This window comes from Dendrobates tinctorius, unplaced genomic scaffold, assembly GCF_039654945.1.
Source record: "Dendrobates tinctorius isolate UK_male_01 unplaced genomic scaffold, ASM3965494v1 ptg000082l, whole genome shotgun sequence".
Classification (NCBI taxonomy): Eukaryota; Metazoa; Chordata; class Amphibia; order Anura; family Dendrobatidae; genus Dendrobates; species Dendrobates tinctorius.
Genome location: NW_027361750.1, coordinates 3,993,234 through 4,018,599, shown reverse-complemented (window position 1 = coordinate 4,018,599; position 25,366 = coordinate 3,993,234). Strand labels below are relative to the sequence as shown.

The 25,366-nt window shown below is 40.6% G+C and overlaps 1 protein-coding gene across 4 annotated transcripts in view; it reads right to left on the bottom strand.

Annotated features, from left to right (window-relative positions):
* The window catches only part of EYA1 (EYA transcriptional coactivator and phosphatase 1), a 162,613-nt gene that overhangs the window by 107,761 nt on the left and 29,486 nt on the right, over positions 1-25,366 (bottom strand). Inside the window, exons 4-8 of one of the 4 annotated variants that reach the window (XM_073583848.1) lie at positions 24,862-24,928; positions 23,900-24,045; positions 20,496-20,633; positions 13,576-13,658; positions 12,928-13,114 (exon numbers count right to left, since the gene is read on the bottom strand). In XM_073583848.1, coding sequence (XP_073439949.1) covers positions 12,928-13,114; positions 13,576-13,658; positions 20,496-20,633; positions 23,900-24,045; positions 24,862-24,928 — 621 coding nt within the window. The remainder of the gene's footprint in view (positions 1-12,927; positions 13,115-13,575; positions 13,659-20,495; positions 20,634-23,899; positions 24,046-24,861; positions 24,929-25,366) is intronic. The other 3 variants (XM_073583851.1, XM_073583850.1, XM_073583852.1) reach the window with 3 other exon arrangements.

The window sequence follows — 25,366 nt, the reverse complement described above, 5'->3', positions numbered from 1 at the left end:
GCCATAGACACAAATTGATAGGATCATTTGTTCTCTGTGCAGCCTGAGTGGCTTCTTTTCCCCCTCTCTTGCTGTGAGCTATGCCTCCTATGACATCACTGTTCAGAGGTCACTGCTGTGAGAGCTGCTGACTGAGTCTTTCCTCCTGCTGTGCAGGAATGTCAAGCTACATTTCATTTGAAGCACAGACAGGAAATTTTTGTACTCTGTGCTTGAATGAATAGTATCAGGATGTGAGGAGCTGCAGGACGCATCACTACTAGAGTTGAGCGATACCATCCGATACTTCAAAGTATCGTATCGGATGGTATCGGCCGATCTTTAAAAAAAGTATCGGTATCGCCGATTCCGATACCGGAAGTCCCATTCAAGTCTATGGGACTTCCGGTATCGGAATAAGAAAAACCCTTTCCTGCCCTTGTACAGCCTCTCTGGGGTCTGTACGGGCCTTTCGGGGGGCTGTGCCGGCCTGCCAGGGGGTCTGTGCAGGCTCCGGTGGTCTGTGCCGGCCTGCCGGTGGTCTGTGCAGGCTCCGGGGGGCTGTGCCGGCCTGCCGGGGGGCTGTGCCGGCCTGCCAGGGGGTCTGTGCAGGCTCCGGTGGTCTGTGCCGGCCTGCCGGTGGTCTGTGCAGGCTCCGGGGGGCTGTGCCGGCCTGCCGGGGGGCTGTGCCGGCCTGCCGGGGGGCTGTGCCGGCCTGCCGGTGGTCTGTGCAGGCTCCGGGGGTCTGTGCAGGCATCGTCCGATGGGACTACAAGTCCCATCGGGCGATGCCTGCTACCATGACAGTGATTGACACATTAGCCAATGATGGGACAGTAGTAGTCCCATCATCCGGTTAATGTGTTAAATGTAAAAAAAAAAAAAAAATTACATGCTACATTCATACTACATACTACATACATGCTACATTCATACTACATACTACATACATGCTACATTCATACTACATGCAACATACATACTACATATATACTACATGCATGCTACATACATACTACATATATACTACATGCATGCTACATACATACTACATATATACTACATGCATGCTACATACATACTACATATATACTACATGCATGCTACATACATACTACATGCTAGCTACATACATACTACATGCTACATGCATGCTACATACATACTACATACATGCTACATACATACTACATGCATGCTACATACATACTACATATATACTACATACATACTACATACATACTGCATGCTACATACATACTGCATGCTACATACATACTACATACATACTACATACATACTACATGCATGCTACATATATACTACATGCTACATACATACCACATACATACTACATGCATGCTACATATATACTACATGCATGCTACATACATACTACATATATACTACATGCATGCTACATACATACTACATGCTACATGCATGCTACATACATACTACATACATGCTACATATATACTACATACATACTACATACATGCTACATATATACTACATACATACTACATATATACTACATACATACTACATACATGCTACATATATACTACATACATACTACATATATACTACATGCATGCTACATATATACTACATACATACTACATATATACTACATGCATGCTACATATATACTACATACATGCTACATACATACTACATACATACTACATATATACTACATGCTACATACATACTACATGCATGCTACATACATACTACATACATACTACATGCTACATACATACCACATATATACTACATACATACAATACATTCATACAATACATACATAGACATACAGTACATATAACATAGAGTAACATACTTACCAATACTTGTCACATTGTTCCCCGAAGCCATTGTCGTCTACGGAATAAATATTAACATAACAAACCACAAAAATACTCACCCACGATCCGAAGCAGTCCACGAGTGTGTCCCACGACGATCTTGGGTAGAGAACGGCAGCATCAGCTGATGCTGCCGTTCTCTACGGGCTGCAGGAATCCAATGACGGAAGGTAGGTATCCTTCCGCACTGTATTCCTCCGCCACTTAAAAAAAAAAAGTCCCTAGTCTCACTTTATGCCATTGCTGTGTGGGAATTTCCCACACAGCAATGGCATAAAGTGAGACTAGGGACTTTTTTTTTTTTTAAGTGGCGGAGGAATACAGTGCGGAAGGATACCTACCTTCCGTCATTGGATTCCTGCAGCCCGTAGAGAACGGCAGCATCAGCTGATGCTGCCGTTCTCTACCCAAGATCGTCGTGGGACACACTCGTGGACTGCTTCGGATCGTGGGTGAGTATTTTTGTGGTTTGTTATGTTAATATTTATTCCGTAGACGACAATGGCTTCGGGGAACAATGTGACAAGTATTGGTAAGTATGTTACTCTATGTTATATGTACTGTATGTCTATGTATGTATTGTATGAATGTATTGTATGTATGTAGTATTTATGTGGTATGTATGTAGCATGTAGTATGTATGTAGTATGTATGTAGCATGCATGTAGTATGTATGTAGCATGTAGTATATATGTAGTATGTATGTAGTATGTATGTAGCATGTATGTAGTATATATGTAGCATGCATGTAGTATATATGTAGTATGTATGTAGTATATATGTAGCATGCATGTAGTATATATGTAGTATGTATGTAGTATATATGTAGCATGTATGTAGTATGTATGTAGTATATATGTAGTATGTATGTAGTATATATGTAGCATGTATGTAGTATGTATGTAGTATATATGTAGCATGTATGTAGTATGTATGTAGCATGCATGTAGCATGTAGTATGTATGTAGCATGCATGTAGTATATATGTAGTATGTATGTAGCATGCATGTAGTATATATGTAGCATGCATGTAGTATGTATGTGGTATGTATGTAGCATGTAGTATATATGTAGCATGCATGTAGTATGTATGTAGTATGTATGTAGTATGTATGTAGCATGCAGTATGTATGTAGCATGCAGTATGTATGTAGTATGTATGTAGTATATATGTAGTATGTATGTAGCATGCATGTAGTATGTATGTAGCATGTATGTAGTATGTATGTAGTATATATGTAGTATGTATGTAGCATGTAGTATGTATGTAGTATTTTTTTTTTTTTTTTTTTTTTAACATTTAACACATTAGCCGGATGATGGGACTACTACTGTCCCATCATTGGCTAATGTGTCAATCACTGTCATGGTAGCAGGCATCGCCCGATGGGACTTGTAGTCCCATCGGACGATGCTTGCACAGACCCCCGGACATCAGCACAGCCCCCCGGCAGGCCGGCACAGCCCCCCGGCAGGCCGGTACAGACCCCCACAGGGTGCACAGCCCCCCGGCAGGCCGGCACAGCCCCCCGGCAGGCCGGCAGAGACCCCGGGCAGTCCACACAGCCCCCCGGCAGGCCGGCACAGCCCCCCGGCAGGCCGGCAGAGACCCCCGGAAGGCCCGAAATGACGGCGCATCATGATGCGCACACACCGCGCATCATGATGACGTCAGGCCGTCAATCAACTGAACTTCCGATGCCGAATTCCGATATTGAAAAAATATCGGAAGTCGGTATCGGAATTCCGATACAGCAAGTATCGGCCGATACCCGATACTTGCGGTATCGGAATGCTCAACACTAATCACTACATGTGACTCCTCTGAAGAGACAACCAAGCAGCATGTTAACAGCAAGTAAATTATGAAGTTCTTTCATTTGCCATTGGCTTTGCAATGTTTTAATCATTTTTGCTCTTGGAAAACCATTTAAAGTTTTTCTTTGACAAGGGCAGTTAATTATCTAGAAGAAGTGGCATCTGTCAAGAATAAGATATATCAAGGAGCAACTAAACAGTCACTTCTTGAAGTTGATGTTTTGGAAGAAAAAAAAATGAGTACATGTAAAGATTCAAGTGAATTTGACAAGTGCCAATTTGGGCATGCGAGCATCAGAATTGAAGTATGTAACAATGAAAGCAGGTGGCCTTGTCTGATGAATTAATTTCTTGATTGATGTCATTTGCAGGTGTGGCAATGGTCTCTGCTCGCTCTTTCTCTCCTTACAGTGCGCAATGACAGTGCGCTCTGTTGCTGGCTTATCACTTCTGATCATAGCTGGTGAAAGAGCGCAATGCCACTGTGCACTGAAAAGAACAGTGCATAGTGACAAGATTCGACTGACTATCCATTGGAATTGACAACCAATACATGCTCAGTACAGCAGGGACTAGCCCAGCTCCTGAGACAGATCTCAATGATGGCACTTCATTTCAGTGTGGGGGCAGAGGCTACTTCACTGGGATTCTCAAACTAACACCTCATCACAAAGGTAGTAGTAACAAAATATAAAGCAGTTAGAATTTTCAATTAAAGTCGATTTACTATTAGAAAAAAATTAGACTATGAAATTGATTAGATAGAGATTTAGAAATAAAATAAAATTTAGTTTCGGACCACCCCTTTAACATACAAAGCTCTCATAGATTTGCGTCAGGGAATACTGTTATTCTTGCACAACTGTCATTAAACTAAGAGATATATCACTGGAATCAGGGTCTCTGTCCATACCTTATGCTGCGGTCAGATTACATATCGAAAACCTGCTGTATAGATGGGTTAGGAGGGCGGATACATGAGCAGTATGTATTAGCCACTAGCTGTATGATCGCAGCCATGTATGTTTGTCTCAGATGCTGTGGCGTTTCAGAGAAAAATGTACTTTTAATAGCTGCCGAGGACCAAGCTGTGCAGGTGACCAGTCATACAGGCGGGTCCACCTTGGCTTCTCCATGACAGCTGACAGTGACTGAAAGTGCAGGGCGGAGAGTAGTGGTGGGCCCTCCTGTACAACTAGTCACCCGTGTAGCACGGTCCCTGGTGGCTATTAAAAGTATGTTTCTTTCTGGCTGTGATCGTATAGCCAGTGGCTGATACATATTGCCCACAGATTAGGAAGCATGTATCAGCTGACAGGTTCCCTTTAATGATGCAAAATAGCTTAGATCACTAATAATTAAAGTGTTTTATCTCTTTTCCAAATTTCCTATAGTTTTCTAAAATCTGAATTCATTTTGAGAGGAATCATTTTAATGAATCGGTCTCTAATCGGTCTCCCTCTTACAAAACTCTCCCCTCTCCAATCTGTCTTGAATGCTGCAGCCAGGATCATATTCCTCACCAATCGTTACACCGATGCCTCTACCTTGTGCCAGTCATTACACTGGCTACCCATCCACTCCAGAATTCAGTATAAACTTATTACCCTCACCCACAAAGCCCTCCATGGCTCAGCACCACCCTACATCTCCTCCCTTGTTTCAGTATACCACCCTACCCGCGCCCTCCGTTCTGCTGATGACCTGAGGTTAGTATCCTCAATAGTCAGAACCTCCCACTCCCGTCTCCAAGACTTTACACGTGCCGCGCCAATTCTTTGGAATGCACTTCCCAGGTCAATACGATTAGTCCCCAATCCCCACAATTTTAAGCGTGTCCTGAAAACGCATTTATTCAGACTGGCCTATCGCCTCAACACATTAACCTAACCTATCCCTGTGTGGCAGAGCCAAAAGTTTTACCATAACCAGGTTCCCAGCATCATGTTCCCACATGCTTTATGCATCCATTAGCCCTCTGTGTCTGTACTGTTACACACTTAACATTATGGCTGGTCCATACAATCAGGGCAACTGTTACCACCCACCTTTCGTGTCTACCTCTTTCCTCATAGACTGTAAGCTTGCGAGCAGGGCCCTCACTCCTCTTGTTATTTGTTATAATCTACTGTATGTGATTATTGTTATGCTGTAATGTCTATTGTCTGTACAAATCCCCTCTGAAATGTAAAGTGCTGCGGAATATGTCGGCGCTATAAAAATAAAATTTATTATTATTATTATTATTTATGAACAGCAGACTCTGACTAAGGTCGGAGTCACACTTGCGAGTGCAATGCTGCCGGCGGTTCGGACCAGAGCGTTCAGATGCATAGAAACACATACAGCCGCACACTCCGGTTCTGAGTGCTGGTGGCTAGCACTTGATCAAAAATGTTAGAAACATAGAACGGGGGTCTGTTTTTTTTGTATGACCACTATAGCTTTATATCGAAACTAGTGGAAATTTATAGCAGATGTCACTATTATCTACATTTTTGCTATTACTATATTTTTATTTACTGCGCTTTTGAAGGCTTTATTACATAAAAGAATAGCCTTCTTCGGCGTGTCATGGAACAAGTAAAAAGTGTCTGCAGAAAAAGACAAAACCTGCCTGTCCTACACATGTGGTCACTTTTATTAGGAAAGAGTGCTCTCAAACACCTACCATCACCTAAACGAGCGAACAAAGACTTAGTTTCTCCCCCGCTGTGTTTGGAATCACATCCAGTATAATATACTTACCACCAGCTCCTAAGAAAAGAGCTAAGCCAGCTTGTAAGACTCCCTGCTATAAGGGATAGCACAGTTACAAGTGGCAGCCAGCATGGTGTCGGGAACTTAAAACCAGGACCAACTCAGCTGTTCCCTGTGACTTGAAGCCGGGTGTTAACCTCCTTTTACAAGCTCAGTTTCCTGATAAAACAGCCAATCTGGGCACCAAAACCCAGCGCACTTGTATCTTAATAGCAACTCTGCAGCTGTGTTCACATTTACAAGTAGAATGAACACAGATCCCCGCTGAGCGCCAACACATATTATTCCCATAGTATACCTGCAAAGCAAATTCAGCATCAGATAGACCCTTTCCTTTTTCACTAAGGACTGGAATCTCAAGCAGTATTTTTGTATGAGACCAAGAGCCTGAGAAGCACGTACCGTCTCTAAGCAATGCCTGAATGTTCTCCTAATAGACGCCAACCCACAGTCAACCTCCGGCACTAATAATAGTTTGCATACACGATCACACCGAGATAAGGCATCTAACAACGCTTACCACTCATAATATCGCTAGGAAAATGATGAGACGATCCATTTTATAACATATTTTTAAAATAGTTTGTTACATTTAGCCAATGGAACAGAACAGTCTATTACTAAGGTCTACTACTATTCTGGATTTTGCTATTTTAGACAATCATATACAAAAACCGCTCTATGAAAAAAACAGTGACCTTTAGAAAAGGGAAAAGATGAAGCCCAAGACTAAGAACATTAAAAAAATAGCTGAAATCATGGACAGGTTTACTGGGACACCTGAGAACACAATCAGATGAGAATATGGTTTGATGAAACGTTAAACTAATCTCACAGTTTTCAGAGCTGGAACCAACTTACAGGAGTATTTCAGTGTAAAGAAGCTATTACCTATTCACAGGTCTGACTATGAGACACCATATTCTGTTCCAAAAGGTGAACCTCCACCAATCTAAAAGTTATAGCTGATCCAGTGGATAGGCGATAACGTCGTTTCATGGGAATACCCTTTAAATGCACTGAAAACGCAGATGCCATGATTCAGACGAAAGAAAGAATGAAAGGGAGAGGGAAAAAGAAAGAACAAAGGAGAGATAAAGAGAGAAAAAAAAAAAAAGAGAGAGAAAGAAAGAAAGAAAGAAAGAAATATGAAGCAGCACTAGTCTCTTGCAGTGCAGGTGGGTGCAAACCCACCCATGGAAAGTTGATAACATCTTCTCATGGGAATACCCTTCGGAAGGAAGTTTTGAAGAAAGAAAGTTAGAAATAAAATAAAGAGAAAAAAAGAAAGAAAGAAAGAAGGAAAGAAAGAAAGAAAGAAAGAAAGAAAGAAAGAAAGAAAGAGAAAGAAAGAAAATTGAAGCATCACTAGTCTCATGTGCAGGTGGGTGCAATCCCACCAGCCACAACCCAATGATCCCAATAAACAAATTCGTCACAGAATCAACATTCCAAAGATTGTGCAAAATATCTGAACCTTCTATGCATCTAATGTACAGCAATGTTTCCATATGAAATGCTAGGACCTTTTTCATTTCCAGAACTAGTTTGTGACCAATTCTTACAGTTTCTACCTTTAAACAATCAAAGTATAGAAAACTACATGTTATGCACATTTATAACACCACTACATATTTCTCATAAAGAGAAAGCCATATGATGAATTAACCCTTAGTGACAACCAATATGACTTAAAACTGACCTGAGATATAAGTGATTAGCATCCTTCAATGGGTGAAAATGCAGCAGCTGGGAGCTGTACACTATAGGTGAACCCCTGCTGCAATAGTCACAATCAGAGTTGACAATGACCATGGCCATTTTCCCCCTTAGATACTGTTGTCAATAGTGACTACAGCATCTAAATGGTTAACAGAGTTTGGGGGCTCCCTCTTTAACCCCATTGGCCCTCTGAGATCATTATTGTGTGGTCCTCATTTGCCAAGGCAATTCATGGCCAAAAAACAGCCTGTGTCTGTAAGCTATAGTGACCTGTTCAGAAGATTTAGGTGGTTACTGCAACAATTTCAACATTTCTAACATTCTAACAGAATAAAAGAACATTTTACAGATGAAGCTGATGTAAAGTGTACTGCTCGCTCCCTGACAGGTTGGAGCATGGAGGGTGTGGCCCCACTGTGCCACAAACCAGACTACCCTGGAAGGGGCATGACTAAGCAGCTATCTTGGTGTTCACTAGAGCCTCTGATGGTGAGGTCAGGCTTTTGCGGCAGGTAGCTGCCAGGTACCACTCCAGGGTAGTGTCTGGCTGTGGCTGCTGATCCCACTGAGGGACAGAACGCTAAGACAGAAGCGGGATTGACTGGCAGACAGGCAGGGAGCACAGCTGGTACTCTGGTGGGTAGCGGGCTTGACTGGTAGACAGGCAAAGAGCACAGCTGGTACTTTGGTGGCCAGGCGGGCACTGCTGAGACACTGGCATGCGGGCATGGCTGCGACACTGGCATGTGGGCATGGCTGAGACACTGGCATGTGGGCATGGCTGAGACACTGGCAGGCGGGCACGGCTGAGACACTGGCAGGCGGGCACGGCTGAGATACTGGCAAGTGGGCATGACTGAGACAAAAGGGACAGGAATTGACTTGGAGTGCACAGGAACACGTGCAGGAATGAGTGGTGTATGGGAACAGGTAGAGTTCTGTGCAGACCGGAGAAGCAGGGACGGACTCGGAAAGGACAGAAACATGGACAGGTAAGAGTAGTGTGTGGGAATAGGTAGGGACCTGTTCAGACTGGAGGAGCAGTGACAGATAAAGAGCCACAGGAAGTGGAATGAGAGCGGAGCAGAACCACAACGTTGCGTAGTGAAGAGCAGAACAGAGTCGCTGGTTGCAGTGCAGCGAGCTGAACCGCAAGGAGCATGGAGCAAAGGCAGAGCCGCAGGAGTGTGGAGCAAAGGCAGAGCGTCAGGAGCGCGGAGCTAAGGCAGAGCTGCAGGGCAGACAGAGAGGACACAAGGATAGACACAACAGGGAAAGGAGCCACACACAAGGAGACAAACAGACAGAGGATAGCACTGAGTTCAGAATAGGTTAGGTACAGGAGCAGGATAAGATACATAAAAAGGACACAATACAGACAAGGACGGACATGGGAACAGATACAGAACATGGACACAGGCCTGAGTATGCAGCCCTCAGGGAGGCGGGAACATAGGACACAAAAGCACACTTTAAGAGGTCTGGGAATGCAGCCCTCCTCTGAAGGCAGAAACAAGACAGGACTTGGCACCTCAGCAGCAAAACACTGAATGAGGGAAATAGTTGCTCAGGCATCCTCCTATGGGTGGGGATGCCCTAAGTAGTTGAGGCCTCTTGACATTTGGCTGGGGACATGCACACTGACTCAATAAGAGTACTGGCGCTGCCCCCCTATGCACACAGCCAGTAAGTATGCAAAGAGCAGGCAGGAAGCAAGTGGCACCCAGCATGGAGCCGGCAGAAGATAGAACTCACCCCATGGCCCGGAGTAGTGAGTAAGATGGTGTTTAAGGCAGGTGGGGGATGGGAAACCATGCAGTGATGCCGGGAGGGTTCTACATAAAGCAGACTAGAGGGAAAAGTTATTTATTAATGTTTTTTGTGTGGTATAGCTATCTGGATTAAAGGGATAATCATTCAAATTTTGAAAATTAGAATTTTTTATCAAACTTCTGAAATTTTTTTAAATAAACAGAAAACGGGGATATGTTGAAACATTCCAGAGTTACTGCCACATAAAATGACACATGTCAGATTTGAAACATTTGACCAGGTCACTAAGGAGTTAAGCATGCATAGATCAATACCTATATAAATCAGGACATAATCGGCATTTACTGCCCCAACAGACGAAGCTTGAGCATATTTGCAAGTCCCTAATGGGGCAGAGGAGCTTCAGAAATGTGTCTACAAGAGTGGATGTCTTTACATGCACAGTGCGCGGTCAGTTGATAATAGGGCCATCTTTATTTAGGTGAATGTCTATATGCCTAGTACAGTGCCTGGACTCTATATCAGTGTCTATAGAAAGGGAACCAACTATGGAAGGTTAATGCTAAAAAGTGCTCATCCAAACTCAAATCACTGCTTAGAACCTAAGCAGACAAAAATATTAAATAAAGTATGTTAAATACAGGCAATGCTAAAAACTAAACCATTTAAATTGGGTAAGACGCGATCCTAACTAAAATTAAAACACTTATTTTTGTTGAATAAACAACAATAAAAAATAAAAACAAGATAAAAAAATATAGGGCTAAAGCCTACAAAAATGAGAGGAAATCTACAGGCAAATTATAGATTGTAGGTAAATTGGAAGATAAAAAGGTAATATGAAGGCCAGATTCAGTGGAGATTGGGGGTCCAGATTCAAAAGGAAGGAAATACAAACACTGCTGATAGTATTTCCTGGGAATCCAATGGTAATCGTATTCCTAGGTGCAGTCCATGCTATATATAGGCTCTGCATTCCTGATTACTCAATATAATCCACATAGGAGTTCAGCATTCAGCATATGGCCTCAAACCACCAGGAATCAATTGTTCCATAACTGGAAAATTATCTTATGCAAAATAGCCATCATTTTAAAGAAAGAAGTGAGCAGAAAACGGCGTCCCTCGAGTATGAGGGGAACACATTAAAAAATAGAAAAAAGAGGCCGCACTCCAGTATTTATCAAAATACAAAAAGGACTTTAAGAGCCCTGGCAATGTTTAGGCTACAATGAGTCTTTCTCAAGCATTTCAATCTGCTTGAGAAAGGCTCATTTTAACCAAAACATTGCCCCTCCGTCAGGGCTATTAACCCCTTAACCCCCGGGCCAGGGCATTTTCGTTTTTTGCTCCCCTTCTTCCCAGAGCCATAACTTTTTTACTTTTCAGTCAAATTTGCCATGTGAGGGCTTGTTTTTTGTGTGACAAGTTGTAATTTTGAAAAACACCTTTGGCTTTAACATATCATGTACCGGAAAACAGGAAAAAAATTCCAAGTGCGGTGAAATTGCAAAGAAAAGTGCAATTCCACAGTCGTTTTTTTTTTATTTATTTTTTTACAATGTTCAATAAATGCTAAAACTGACCTGCCATTATGATTCTCCAGGTCATTACGAGTTCATAGACACCAAACATGTCTAGGTTATTTTTAGTTTAAGAGGTGAAAAAAAAAATCCAAACTTTGGAAAAAAAAAAAAATGCTCTATTTTTTCCAAGACCTGGACACCATTTTGGTGTAGATAAAAAATTTTGATCGCCCATTATTGCATTTTATTGCAATGTAGCATGACCAAAAAACAATTCTGGCATTTTGACTTTTTTCTCATTACACCGTTTAGCGATCAGATGAATTCTTTTTTTATATTGATAGATCGAGCAATTCTGAACTCGGCAATACCAAATATGTGTATGTTTTATTTATTTTTTTATTTTGAATGGGGCAAAAGGAAGGATGACTTGAATTTTTATATTTTTTAAATTTTTAAAATATTTTTAAAAACTTTTCTTTATCTATAGTCTCCGTGGGAGACAAGTAGCTACAGTTGTCCGATAAGCTCTGCTGCATACAGGCATTGATCAGATCGCCTGCATGCAGCAGAAATGCTCACTTGCTATGAGCGCTGACCATATGTGATGGGTCAGTGATGGGAGGAATTCTAGCATGCTTCCTGGAAGCATGAGTTAAATGCTGTTATCAGAGCTTGACAGAGGCATTTAATGGGTTAACAGCCGTGGGTGGATCACGGCTCCACCCACGGCTGTTAGAGGCACACGTCAGCTGTTCAAAATAGCTGACATATGCCAGGAAAGATGAGGGCTCAGCACCAGAGCCCACATCAAAGGGAGGGAGTCCAATGTGAGCGTAATATTACGTCCAATGTCGGAAAGATGGTTAAAGTCCTTTTTGTATTTTGATAACTACTGGAGTGCTGCCTTTTTTTCTATTTTTATTTTCAAAAGCAAGGAAGGGATTCCAAACCTGAGAGGCCTTGCACCCGAAGTATTATTTTATTTGTGCTGTTCCAATTTTTTGTCTTAGATAGATAGATAGATAGATAGATAGATAGACAAAATAGAAGCAAAAATTGTAGACATTATTCAGCCCAAATGGCAATGTTTCAGTTCACAGAACCTTTTTCAAGCCCTATATACAGCAATTCAGCATTAGGGACCTGCTGTCAGCCAGTGGCGGAGGCGTGGTTACAGCCACTATTTTCTATACACAGAGCGGTAACTAAACCCACACCGGTGCCGCCCCTATAACTGGAAGCCAATTGCTGCCAGTGGGAATAAAGTTAATTTTTACAGCTCACACAGTTCTTTATAATGAACCATCTAACGACGAATAGATAAATATGACAGATCGTTGCAAACTTAGCAAAGTCTCAAAATATAATAACCACATATACAGGCATAGCTAATCACACAGAGAGATAGCAGAAATTCATTGGACACTTAGATGAACATGACCACAGCGCAGTGATAAATGGCGGCTAATTACCTGTGGACGGATCTGTTACTGCTTGACTGGTGATGCCAGATGGAGGCTCTTGCAGCTGGTATGTTGCAGTAGTTGAGGGAATAGTGGGACTTGTGTTGCTACTTGTCATGTAGTGTGATGGATATGGAGAATTGTTGTAATACTGCGCATATTGACCTTGGCCAAAGTTGGGATATGATGGATATTCCTAAAACACAAAACAAGTAACTAAATGAAACGTGTTGCTACTTTAGAGAAAATATTGCCAAATATAAGTGCAAACATATGTTGATGATACTTCCCACATGGAATTTATTGACCAGCTTGTTTGCACATGGTAACAGATAAGTGCAGGGGATGGAAAGAGTTTAAGTGTGCCACAAATGTATCTTTCTAACATGACCTAATATACAGATGCAACACAAATGTATGTAGGGTGGTCGAACACATGGTACCCCTCCATCGCATTACAAGCCCATTACTGCAGCACATCTGTCAGCGATGGAATTAAGTCCGGATTTATAACACAGCATGGAGAAACACTCGGAGGTTGGAAGGACAACGTCACAGCCTCGGAGTCAAGGTAAGAACACAGAAGAAAAGGGAATTGGGGGGGAAAAAAAGGCTTGTTGTGTACAACTGAAATATCCCTTCTTCCCCAACCTTTACCTGCTGGGAGCTATTAAATCCTGTTGAATTTGTGAGTGAATTGCTTCCTGCATAGATTACTGATGCTGTGGTGAAACTGCTCCCTGAAATGAAAGGAGAAAATGCTTCAAATTACTGAAACGTGTATACACCCAGACCTCCCAGACTGCGGCATCAATAGGCTCCATGTGTCGGCAAGGTTTGCTGCTTTCATGACGTGCACAAGCAGAGGAGCGATCCTGATGACTGACATCATCTGGAAGGAAAACCCACCTCATATGATGCATTTTGACTGACAAAGTAATGATCATTGTGTAATGGCTTAGGGACCATCTCATACATATGTTTTAATAGTGGTGACCAATTGCATTATTTCATTATTTTATTTTTACTACAAGCACAGGTATTTATACACATCCATGAGAGACGAGGAGTATATGACATTGGGCTGACTCTCCCTTGCATCATCTTAGCTGCAATCACTGTGGAAGCCAGGGGCTTTACATTAGAATTTGTGGAATGTCAAATGGTCACAAATAGACGGGAGCAGATTGCGGGGCAGCTTCCTTGTATCGGATCGGCTAATGACTCCCAATGCTGTTCTATCTGGAGAATGATATCAAATGGCATGTAAAAATAATTGATAAAAGTTGCAGATCACATCAAAGTTAAGATGGTCAGAAACAGGCAATAGAATCATAGAATCGTAGAGTTGGAAGGGACCTCCTGGACCATCTGGTCCAACCCCCTGCTCAAAGCAGGATTCGCTAAATCATCCCAGTCAGATGTCAACTGATATCATGTCAACTTTTATCATGTAGCTTCCTCTGTGAAGGAAAGTTTAAAGCGCCACTCCAGCAGGTTTTTTCAATGCAGGAGTGGTGCTACTAAACAGAGGTCCTTGCCCCCCGTCTTATACTTACACCCTGCCATTTTTACCTTTTTTCGATGGCACTTTGGTCCCGCAGCCTCATCTTGTGACCGCAGCTTTTTACTGGCCGGAATTCAGAAGCTACATCACAAGTTCTCAGTGCAAGTCTATGAGGTCAGAACGAGACTCTAATAGACTTGTATTGAGTTGTGATCTCCGGCTCTCCCAGCAAACACTGGATCCATCCAGCAGGTCACAAACTTCTGGAGACAGCCAGTAGTATTGGTGATAAAGGTGAAGACAGCGAAAGGTGAGTATCAGACCGGGATAGGGAACTTAGATTAGAAGCACCACTCCAGTGCTGTGATGAAAAAAATGCTGGAGCAGTGGTTTAAGAAAAAAGTCTGTTATTGCGCTCCACGGGAAAACCTTAGAGTGTTTGTTCACAACTGGACAACCCTTTTTTAAGACTATGTTCACACTTTGCTTTTTTTGTAGATTTTTTTTATGCAGGCAAAACCTGCTCTCTTGGCAGTAAAAAAAAGGCTGCTTACAAAAAGCAGGTTTTACAGTTTTTTTTTTACATTTATTTGTTGCAGATTATATGTGTCATTTGTCTACACTACATGTTTAATAAATGTAGTTTAATTCACCCAAAAATGCTGCAAAAATGCTGAAAGAATTGACATACTGCAGTGTTTGCATGAGATTTCTGAAATCTCAGTTTTTGCTGGTGCTGTAAAAAACAGCTTTTAATTTGCATAAGAAATGCAGCAAAAAATACTGCAAAAATGTGAACATCGGTGAGAAAAAAATGATACTCATCTCCCAGCCCAATGCCGGGCAATGCATCCGTGGCCTGTACCCCAGTGCCGCTGTGGTCAGCGCTGCATTCTGCAGGTATCAGCATCCGGCAGAGGTGTTAAGTGGGTGCTGCAGCCAATCAGCGGCCACTCATTGTTTGCAGTGTTCACAGTTTGTCTGAGAGGTTGTAGCATTATCACTTTGAAAGAGTTGAAAAAGGGTTTGCTTTCTCCATAAACAATGATACTCTTGGCAGTGGACTGTGTCTAAAGGCCCCGTCACACACAGCGATCTCGCGCAGCTCTTAGATACCCGCTGTTCACATTGGAAACCAGCTTGCTCGCTGGTCCTGATCGCTGGGGGGACTGTCTATGTGACAGCTCACCAGCGATCAGCCTAACGATGCCCCAGCGATCCCATCCATGTCGGATCGAAGGTGGGATCGCTGGGACATCGTTATGTGTAACGGGGCCTTTATATAACAACTTATACAATAATGGAGGAAGTTGTAATACCAGATACAGTACAATAATAAGAATGCACAATATATGGGTAATCCCTGACAACCCCTAATCTCATTTATAGTATCCTCTGGACTGCCTAGATTAGGGGGATATTCCTGATGCCCACATAAATCTTATTGGCTGACACTATTATAATCCATAGGAATAATCTTGGATTTGGGATAGGATTTTGATCTAATGACCACCTTCACTTTTCTCACGTCAGATTGCCGCACAGAGCTTATTATAAACAATGCACATTCTACAATTCTCACCAATAGACTTAAAGGGGTGTTCTCAACTTGGATGTTTATATCTAAAGTGGGAATACACCTTTAACTTGGACCTGCAATGAATGCTGGGAGATTTTCACTGTGAAGACTGCAGTATGGTGAGTGCAGTAGTGGGTTATAATAATTATAACTTATAATCACAATGCTCTTTATTTACTAAGTTATTCAACTTTTCTTATACATAAAGTCTTTTTTGAATATTCAACAAGGCAGTAGGAACATGAACCACTATAATTCGTATCAACACTGATTTATATATAATGGAGTTTATCAACATTTTTATGTAGTTTTAAATATTAAGAAGACAATTTAGAGCTGAGATAAACAACCTAAAAAATTCTCCCAATCACCATAAAAATGCACATTCAGACCAGCTGAGAGTGCATGTTTATTTCAATGAAAAGAAGGAAATTTGCCATTGCATGACATTTCAGACAACAGATTGACTCGCAAGGAAAACGAAGGTTGTCTGGCATTGTGCATAATCAATTTTATATTAATTTATAGAGATACTGTACAAGATAGCTCTAGTTGAGGAAGTAGTGTGTGAAACGTGCATCGGGGTGCAAGTGTCCTATGGTTGGTTTGAGTATTTATCGTATTCAATATGGTCTTCATTTAATCTAATATATAAAGCTCAAGTGTGTGTGTGTATGTATGTATGTATGTGTGTATGTCCAGGATTGGCATCCGCACCGTCGCAGCTACAGCCACAAAATTTGGCACAGTCACATGTCTGGACCCCGAGAGTGTCATAGGCTATGTTGTGAGGCAAAATTTTAACCCTGCGCGTTCCAATTCACCAAACAATTTTGCCCCTATCTACATAATGGGGAAAAAGTGTGTGTGTATCAAGCCCCGCCCCTCATTATGATGTCATAATGGTTGCCATGGTGATGCTGATGTCATCATAGGATGCAAGCCCTGCCGCTCATTATGATGTCATAATGGTTGACTATGGGATGGAGGATGTGTGATGGGTATATGGGCACTGGACTATGGGATGGAGGATAAGTATGATGGGTATATGGGCACGGGACTATGGGATGGAGGATATGTGATGGGTATATGGGCACTGGACTATGGGATGGAGGATATGTATGATGGGTATATGGGCATGTGACTATGGGATGGCGGATATATATGATGGGTATATGGGCATGGGACTATGGGATGGAGGATATGTATGATGGATATATGGGCATGGGACTATGAGATGAAGGATGTGTCATGGGTATATGGGCACTCGATTATGGGATGGCGAATATGTATGATGGGTATATGGGCATGGGACTATGGGATGGAGGATGTGTGATGGGTATATGGGCATGGGACGATGGGATGGAGGATGTGTGATTGGTATATGGGCACTCGACTATGGGATGGAGGATATGTATGATGGGTATATGGGCACGGGCCTATGGGATCATGGATATGTATGATGGGTATATGGGCAGGGGACTATGGGATGGAGGATAATTATAATTTGCTATAACTAACCACAGTTAGTTACTATGCCCGGGCAGTGCCGGGCTCTTCAGCTAGTACACTTATATAATCACGTATAAATATATTCATGCACTTTAATATAAATGGACTTAACTCTTTCTTGACTATGTGTGATATTTTAATGGCTATCTGCATGATTTACCAATTACCTTATTAATTACATGATCATAATTATGCACTACATGACACTTCTGCCAACAGATGGATTCTCAAGGAAACCAAAGGTTGTCTGTCATTGTGTAAGGTCAATTTTATACTAATTTATAGAGTTACTGTACAAGATGGGTCCAATTGAGGAAGCAGTGTATGAAACGTGCATCGGGGTGCAAGTGTCCTATGGTTGATTCGCGTATTTACCGTATTCACTATGGCATTCATTTGATATACTTATCTAATCACATATAAATATATTAATGTACTTTAATAAAAATGGACTTAACTCTTTCTTGACTATGTGTGATATTTTAATGGCTATCTGCATGATTTACCAATTACTTTATTAATTTCATGATCTTAATTATTACTATACCATTGTCACTAAATACCCAGTTGATGTGCTCAATGTTCCCCTGGAACATGTGTATATATATTTTTTTATTTTGATGTGATTTTATTTTACTCAGCTATAAAGCGCCATTAATTCCACAGCGCCTTATAGACATTACTGTCCCCATTGGGGCTCACAATCTAAATTCCCTATCAATATGTCTTTGGAATGTGGGATGAATCTATCAACGATCCAATAAATGCTACTGCGCAAGCGCCATCTTGGTGCAGACAAATTTTTTCCCTCTAGGAAAATGGTGTCAGCGGTGCACAGTAGCATCTATCGGGTTCCGAATTATGCTACTGCGCAGGAGCGGCCGGCGCCATTTTGAGGGAAGAATTTTTTTTCTCAACAAATTTATATCACTAAATAAAATTAATATAAGGAGATTACAGATACGGTCATGCTACAGCGCAGGTGCAGCCGCCTGCATGATGAACGTAATTTTTTTTCAAAACAATAAGATATACAGTATGTAAAATTGGTGGCAGTGACCTGCCATAAGCCATACAGGTGAATATGTAAGCAGAGCACAGTATAAAGACTCCACAAGAATCTCATTAAATGAAAACTACAAATAAAAATTAAACAACAACCACAAGACGGATTTCATCACCAGGTATCATTGTAATCAGTATAACGGCGTCGACCTGACAGTGTCTGTAGGTTACTGTGCACAATCCTGATGACAGGTTCCCTTTAAAGAAGTTTAAAAAAAATATTTTGTAGTAATAAACTATTCTAAACCGACGTATCATAGAGCTGAACTGCCATTGGACAGAATGTAAAAGAAAAAAACAAGCAATTCTTTAGATATAACATATGTACATGTAGTGTATATGTACATAGATATATCTCTATATGGTTTTTTCTTTCACTTTTTCTTTCCTTTCACCCTTTCTCTCCCTTTATATGTACTTCTGTGCTTCTAGTAAAACTTTTAGTCCCGGGATATAAAAATTCCCCTCAAAACAACACATTTCAGTTCTAGGAAATCCTGGATTTTTGCGTCTGTTTGGATGGTTACAACATAGGTCTTAGTTTGAGACTTTGAACAGAAGTTCATTTGCTTCCTATAATCAGCCTTCTTGCCATGGGCTATGTCTATCATCAGTGTACAATATACGAGGCAGAAGTTAGTGCCGTCCTCTAGGGAAAGCTCTATGAAGGCCAGATGGGCTCTTTAATCCCAGATCTTTTCCCTTTTTACATTTGCTGCTGTTCAGACATCATTTGCACTGTTTTTAAAATGTCTCTCTTGGTTCCTGGCCATTAGACACAAACATAAAGTACTTTCCCGAAAATCTGTTTTCATTATAGACCATACAGAGAACAGTTGGTCTTTACAATGACTGCCTGAAGTACATTTCTGTGAGAAAACACTATTTCAGCACAGGTTACAAAATGCCATAGAACTATATATTTATCTATATTTATCATAACTTTTTATTTTTACATCCCCTAATAATAGGATATATAAATGCAAATACTTGTTACTATTTACGTGAACAGCTTTATACATATAGGGGTATATATATATATATATATATATATATATATAGATTTATTTGAATTTAACAGATATCTATAAATCTAATATAGATAGAAATATCCATATATATAATTATATATATAATTATGCCTAATTCTAGTAATATATTTTATTATACTCATAATTATATTTATATTATACATATACATTTTTTAAATATTTAATTATAATATGGTATCATTATTATACATAATTATATTTATATAATGATATATTTAATATATTTATTGATTGCTAATTTACAATGTTTAAATACATTTTATGGAAATTAATTTCACAAATCCATAGGAAGGCAAAGAAGAGGCATAATAAAATATTCTGTTTCAATAGCTTTTAATTTATTTTAAAAAACTAAGACAGATATAAACATGTGCATTTGGTATTATATCTCTTCTATCTTTTGAGAGGCATACTGAAATATTGATATTTTAACTTCTGTAGTGTATGAAGTCATGTTCTCAAAAGGACTGATTAAACGAATATCTATAGCATATAGACTGCTGAATGGCACCTTTACAAATGGCGTCAATTGTTTGCTTTTTAACCATCTGTAAAGCAGATCTAGCAGAGTGCCCTCACTTAAGGGACTTTGTATCAGATGGTCAGTCCAGCAGCACTGTGGTTACTCAGCCAACAGTTCAAAGGTACAGAGACCTCACCAGATTCTGGCATGCCCAAGATCAATATGCATTAAGACAGCGAGACACAAGTGTTATTTCTAGAACATCAAACACCATTAGAAAAAGCAAATGTTATAAGACATTATGTCAGACTTGTATGGAACAGTGATGCAAACAATGTAGATATTACAAAAGACAATATGCCATACGAAACAACCGTAATATTTAAGGAAAATCCCTACCTTGCATTTGGTAACTATATGGAGCTTGGCCTGGCTGTGGTGCACTGAAACTTGAACTGTAGCTTTGAAATCCCGCTTGTCCTGGGGATTGAGACTGCGGTAATCCTCCTTCTGTCTTGATGCCTGCCCATAATGCACCTAAACCAGTTAGTGACATCAGATTTTTTGTCCAGATACAGTTGAAGACTACATCTTTCTGCACTAATATGATAGACTTCAACAAATGGCGTAGGCAGAAAATGGAATTGAATAAAAAATCAAAACAGACATAGGCATGAATCCTGCAAAGATACTCACAGAATATATATCAGAAAAGTCGTAACAAACATTGGCATAATTTGAAGCTCGAGATCCCTAATTGCAATATCTACAATTGGGGAGTGCCCAACTATTGCAATATCTATAACAGAGTACCCAGCTATCACAGGGACTTTATAATGTTGATCTCATGAAGGCCAAAGTGACCTTTTTTGCAATGCTTGCTTCCAAGGCACAGGCGTAAAGGCAAGCCCTGCACAATTTATAGTTATGCCCATGGTTCAATGTGAATGTCTGATGTTATCTCCTGATACTGCACCATTCCAGCAGAGGTCAATTACAGCCAGTCTTGGCACTTGTCTCTCCATCCACCATAACATAAGAGAACGTACAAGTCTCCACCACCATCCCTCTGTTAGTGTGGAAAGAAGGGGACTTCAAAAAGAAAGATGTTTCACCATGGACCCCCAGCAGCTACAAGACTATCTCTATGGTTTTAATATCCTTGTGTGATGCTTTTTTAAATAAAAACTCAATCTAAGGGCATGCAGAGTCTCGAGAATTATTCAGGTTCATCAACTGCGTAAGCTTCAAAGCCAAAAGTAAACTATTTCAATGACTCTTGAGACAAGTGACATACATTATGTGAGAACTTCTCAGCCAGTTCTGAAAACCTCAAATCATCATAAATTTATTTGAGGACCAGGTGTTAGTGATAAGTAATCCAGAGCATTTCTTGTAAAGTACTTTGGGAAATGTAACTGCCACAGCTGGAATGCTGCAGATGACATACCCACAGTGTATAGGTCTTACCTCTTTATACTTCAGATATTCACAGTAAAAGTTAAAAATATAATTTTTCAACTACAACCTATTTTTTCGAGACTACTAATACATATGTGTGTGTGTGTGTGTGTGTGTGTATATATATATATATATATATATATATATATATATATATACACACACACACACACATATATATTCAGCTCTGACAAAAATTAAGAGACCACTGCACAGTTTTAAAAAAAATCAGCTTCTCTACATGTCTTAAGGGCCTTTCACACATAGCGAGATCTCTAGCGATATCACTAAAGCGTCACCGATTTTGTGATGCAACAGCGATATCGCTAGCGATCTCGCTTTGTGTGACATGTACCTGCGACCAACCCCCCGTTAGATATCGCTGATAGCGCTCGAATTGCCTGGGCCATTTTTTCCTCCTTGGCGTCCCGCTGGCGCTGACTAGGGATGCATGGACGCAGGCGGAAGTCGTCATCATCGCTGCGGTGTGACAGGTAACAGTGACCGCCGACAGATCACTGTATCGCTGTTGCGTCGCTGGTGAGATCTGCCTGTTTGGCAGCTCACTAGCGACCATTTAGCGATGCACCAGCAATCCTGACCAGGTCGTATCATTGTCGAAATCGCATCGCTAAATGTAACGGGACCCTCACAGCCATTCCATTCCAGTGTCAGTTGAATTCCAACCAAAGTACACCTCATTCTACTTAATGTGATTCTGATTAGATGATCACCTGAAACAAATCTTATTTAATGAAGGAAAGTATAAAAAACTGTGGTGTTCACAATCTTCTTGCAATAGGACAAGCTGGATGGTAAAACAAGTGCTAGTAATATCCCAATAGTAATAGGAATGAAAAAATAACTTTTAACCATGCCAAAGGAGTTGAAAAGAAAAGTCTTGAGTGAGGAAAAGAAAGGCTCAATTCTGGCTTTACTAGCAGAGGGATAACAGCGAGCGTCATGTTACCTCCATCCCTAAAATTTCTAAGATGGCAGTTCATTACAACAAGGTCAAGCAGCAGACATTGGCGACAACAAAGCTACAGACCGGCAGAGGGCGAAAACAACCCTCCACTGACTGGGATGACCGTCATCTTATTCGAATGTCACTCAGCAACCGCAGGATGACATCAAATGACCTACAAAAGGAATGGCAAATGGCAGCTGGGGTGAAGTGGATGGCAAGTACAGTTGGTAACAGGCTCCTAGAGGCAGGGCTCAAGTCATGTAAAGCTAGAAAAAAGCCTTTCTTCAATGAGAAGCAAAGGAGAGCCAGGCTACAGTTTGCAAAAGACCATAAGGATTGGACCATAGAGGACTGGAGTAAGGAAATGTTCTCTAATGAGTCTAATTCTCTGCTTTAACCAACACCTGGTCATCTAATGCTTAGACAGAGACCTGGAGAGGTGTTCAAGCCACAGTGTCTTGCACCCACTCTGAAATTTGGTGGAGGATCGGTAATGATCTGTGGATGCTTCAGCAAGGCTGGAATTGGGCAGGTTAATCTATGCGATGGACATATGAATCAAGCCGCATACAAGGTTACCCTGGAAAAACAGTTGATTCCTTCTGCTCAGGCAATGTTCCTCAATTCTGAGGACTGTTTTTACCAGCAGGAAATGCGCCATGCCACACAGCAAGGTCACTCACAGTGTGGATGAAGGACCACCACATCAAATCCCTGTCATGGCCAGCCCAATGTCCAGACCTGAACTCCATTGAAAACCTCTGGAATGTAATCAAGAGGAAGATGGATAGCCACAAGCCATCAAACAAAGAAGAATGGCTTAAATTTTTGTACCACAAGTGGCATAAGGTCACCCAAAAGCAGTGTGAAAGACTGGTGGAAAGCATGCCAAGACGCAAGAAAGCTGTGATTAAAAATCATGGTTATTCCACAAAATATTGATTTCTGAACTCTTCCTGAGTTAAAACATTAGTATTGTTGTTTCTAATTGATTATGAACTTGTTTTCTTGGCATTATTTGAGGTCTGCAAGCACAGCATTTTTGTTATTTTGAACGCTTCTCATTTTTTGAAAATAAATACAAAATGTAGTGCTTGGAAATTTGAAGACATGTTGTCAGTAGTTTGTAGAATAAAAGGGCAATTTACATTTTACTCAAAAATATATCTATAAAGAAAAAAAATCAGATAAACTGAAAATTTTGCAGTAGTCTCTTAATTTATGTACTTGTGTGTGTGTGTGTGTGTATATATATATATATATATATATATATATATATTAAAGTTTTCTGAAAGGGTCTTCGTATGTCTGTCAAGAAGAAAAGTAAGGTAGAATGGAAAGAGTGACATATAATTAATGACAGACTGCCTACCGTAAGGAGGAATTCCATAGGGTTGTCCCGGTTGGGGGTATGTAGCATATGCTGTGGCTTGTTGCATTCCTGTGGGGAATGGAGTCTGCCCATATGCAGCCATCGCTTGTGAGGAAGGGGTGGGCAGGATATGTGGGTAAGCTCTGCTATTAAAAAAACAGAAACAAGAAGAAAAACACTTTACTAAAAATAATGACTTGTCAACATCTTCATCAACATTACTTCTCTGGTGAATTAAAAACCCTAAAAAGTATGCCGAGCTGACATGTCTACTATGGATTCCAGGAAATGAGTGAAGTAGTGAATGAAAAAAAGCACAAAAAAAAAGAAATACTGAGCTTTAAACTCGAGTACGGGGTCCAGGAAATGAGCGGAATAGTAAAGTGAATATACTCAGTCACAGAAAACGATACATGAAGTGTAGAAAAACTACTGTAATACATTAGGGAACAGTATAAACAGCAATGGCAGGGGTACATTTACTAGAAAAGGTTGATGTACAATATAAAGGAACATTCTATGATCTCATTTATGTATGGGTTGTCAGCAACTCTCATTAAAATTGGGTCTGGAATGCACTAATTTTCAGCATCAGAGGTGTCTCATGGCTTTCAGACACCGCCAATGTGAACACACTTTGATATATTTTTGGTCTCAGTAATTTCAGAAAAAAAGAGGTCAGAGAGAAAATGAACATGGAAAAGGGAGTACAATGTTACCTTTAGAGGAAAACAGAGGAAAATATTAGGAAAGTTCAAGAGACAGCGGGAGACAGGACAGAGAACGTAAGAGCAAGTAAAGGTGGTAACCCAATGCCTTCGCTGTCTCTTAGAGCACAGCAGTTCAATATGTCAGAAAGCCGCCACATTGAACTGGCAGGTATACACAAAAAAAACCATGCAATGACAGATTTATAGATGCCATGTGTTTATTACATTAGTACATAAGGAATGAAATCTTACTTGGATGTGTAGATTTGTGGGGAAAACTGGTGTGCTTGTCTGGGGCTAAATCCACTGCTTCCAATTACTGCACGCAGAAAAAGTGAAAGAAACAAATTTAATTATCCGTATTCAGGAAATACAACAGTAAACGTATTAAGATCAGAAACATTATAATAACTGTTCAATAGATTAAATAATATGAAATTAGAAAATAAATTATTAGCTTGGTGCCTCATTTCTTAGCAACACTCAATGTGCTCAAATCTTGTCAATTAGAGACATTTTCAGAATAAATAATTATACCACGGATATATATATTAAGTGAAATTAATGGAGCAAGTTTGCATGCTTAAGGGTACAAAACCATGGAGGGAGGTTAAGGGGGTGGCAAGACTTGACTGCCGATAAACCATGCAAGTCAGCCACAATTTTATGACCTGTTTCCGACATTTGGCATAATAGTACACCGATGTTGGACTCCCCCTGCTTGCTGCGGGCTCCAGCTCTGAGCCCGCACCTTTCC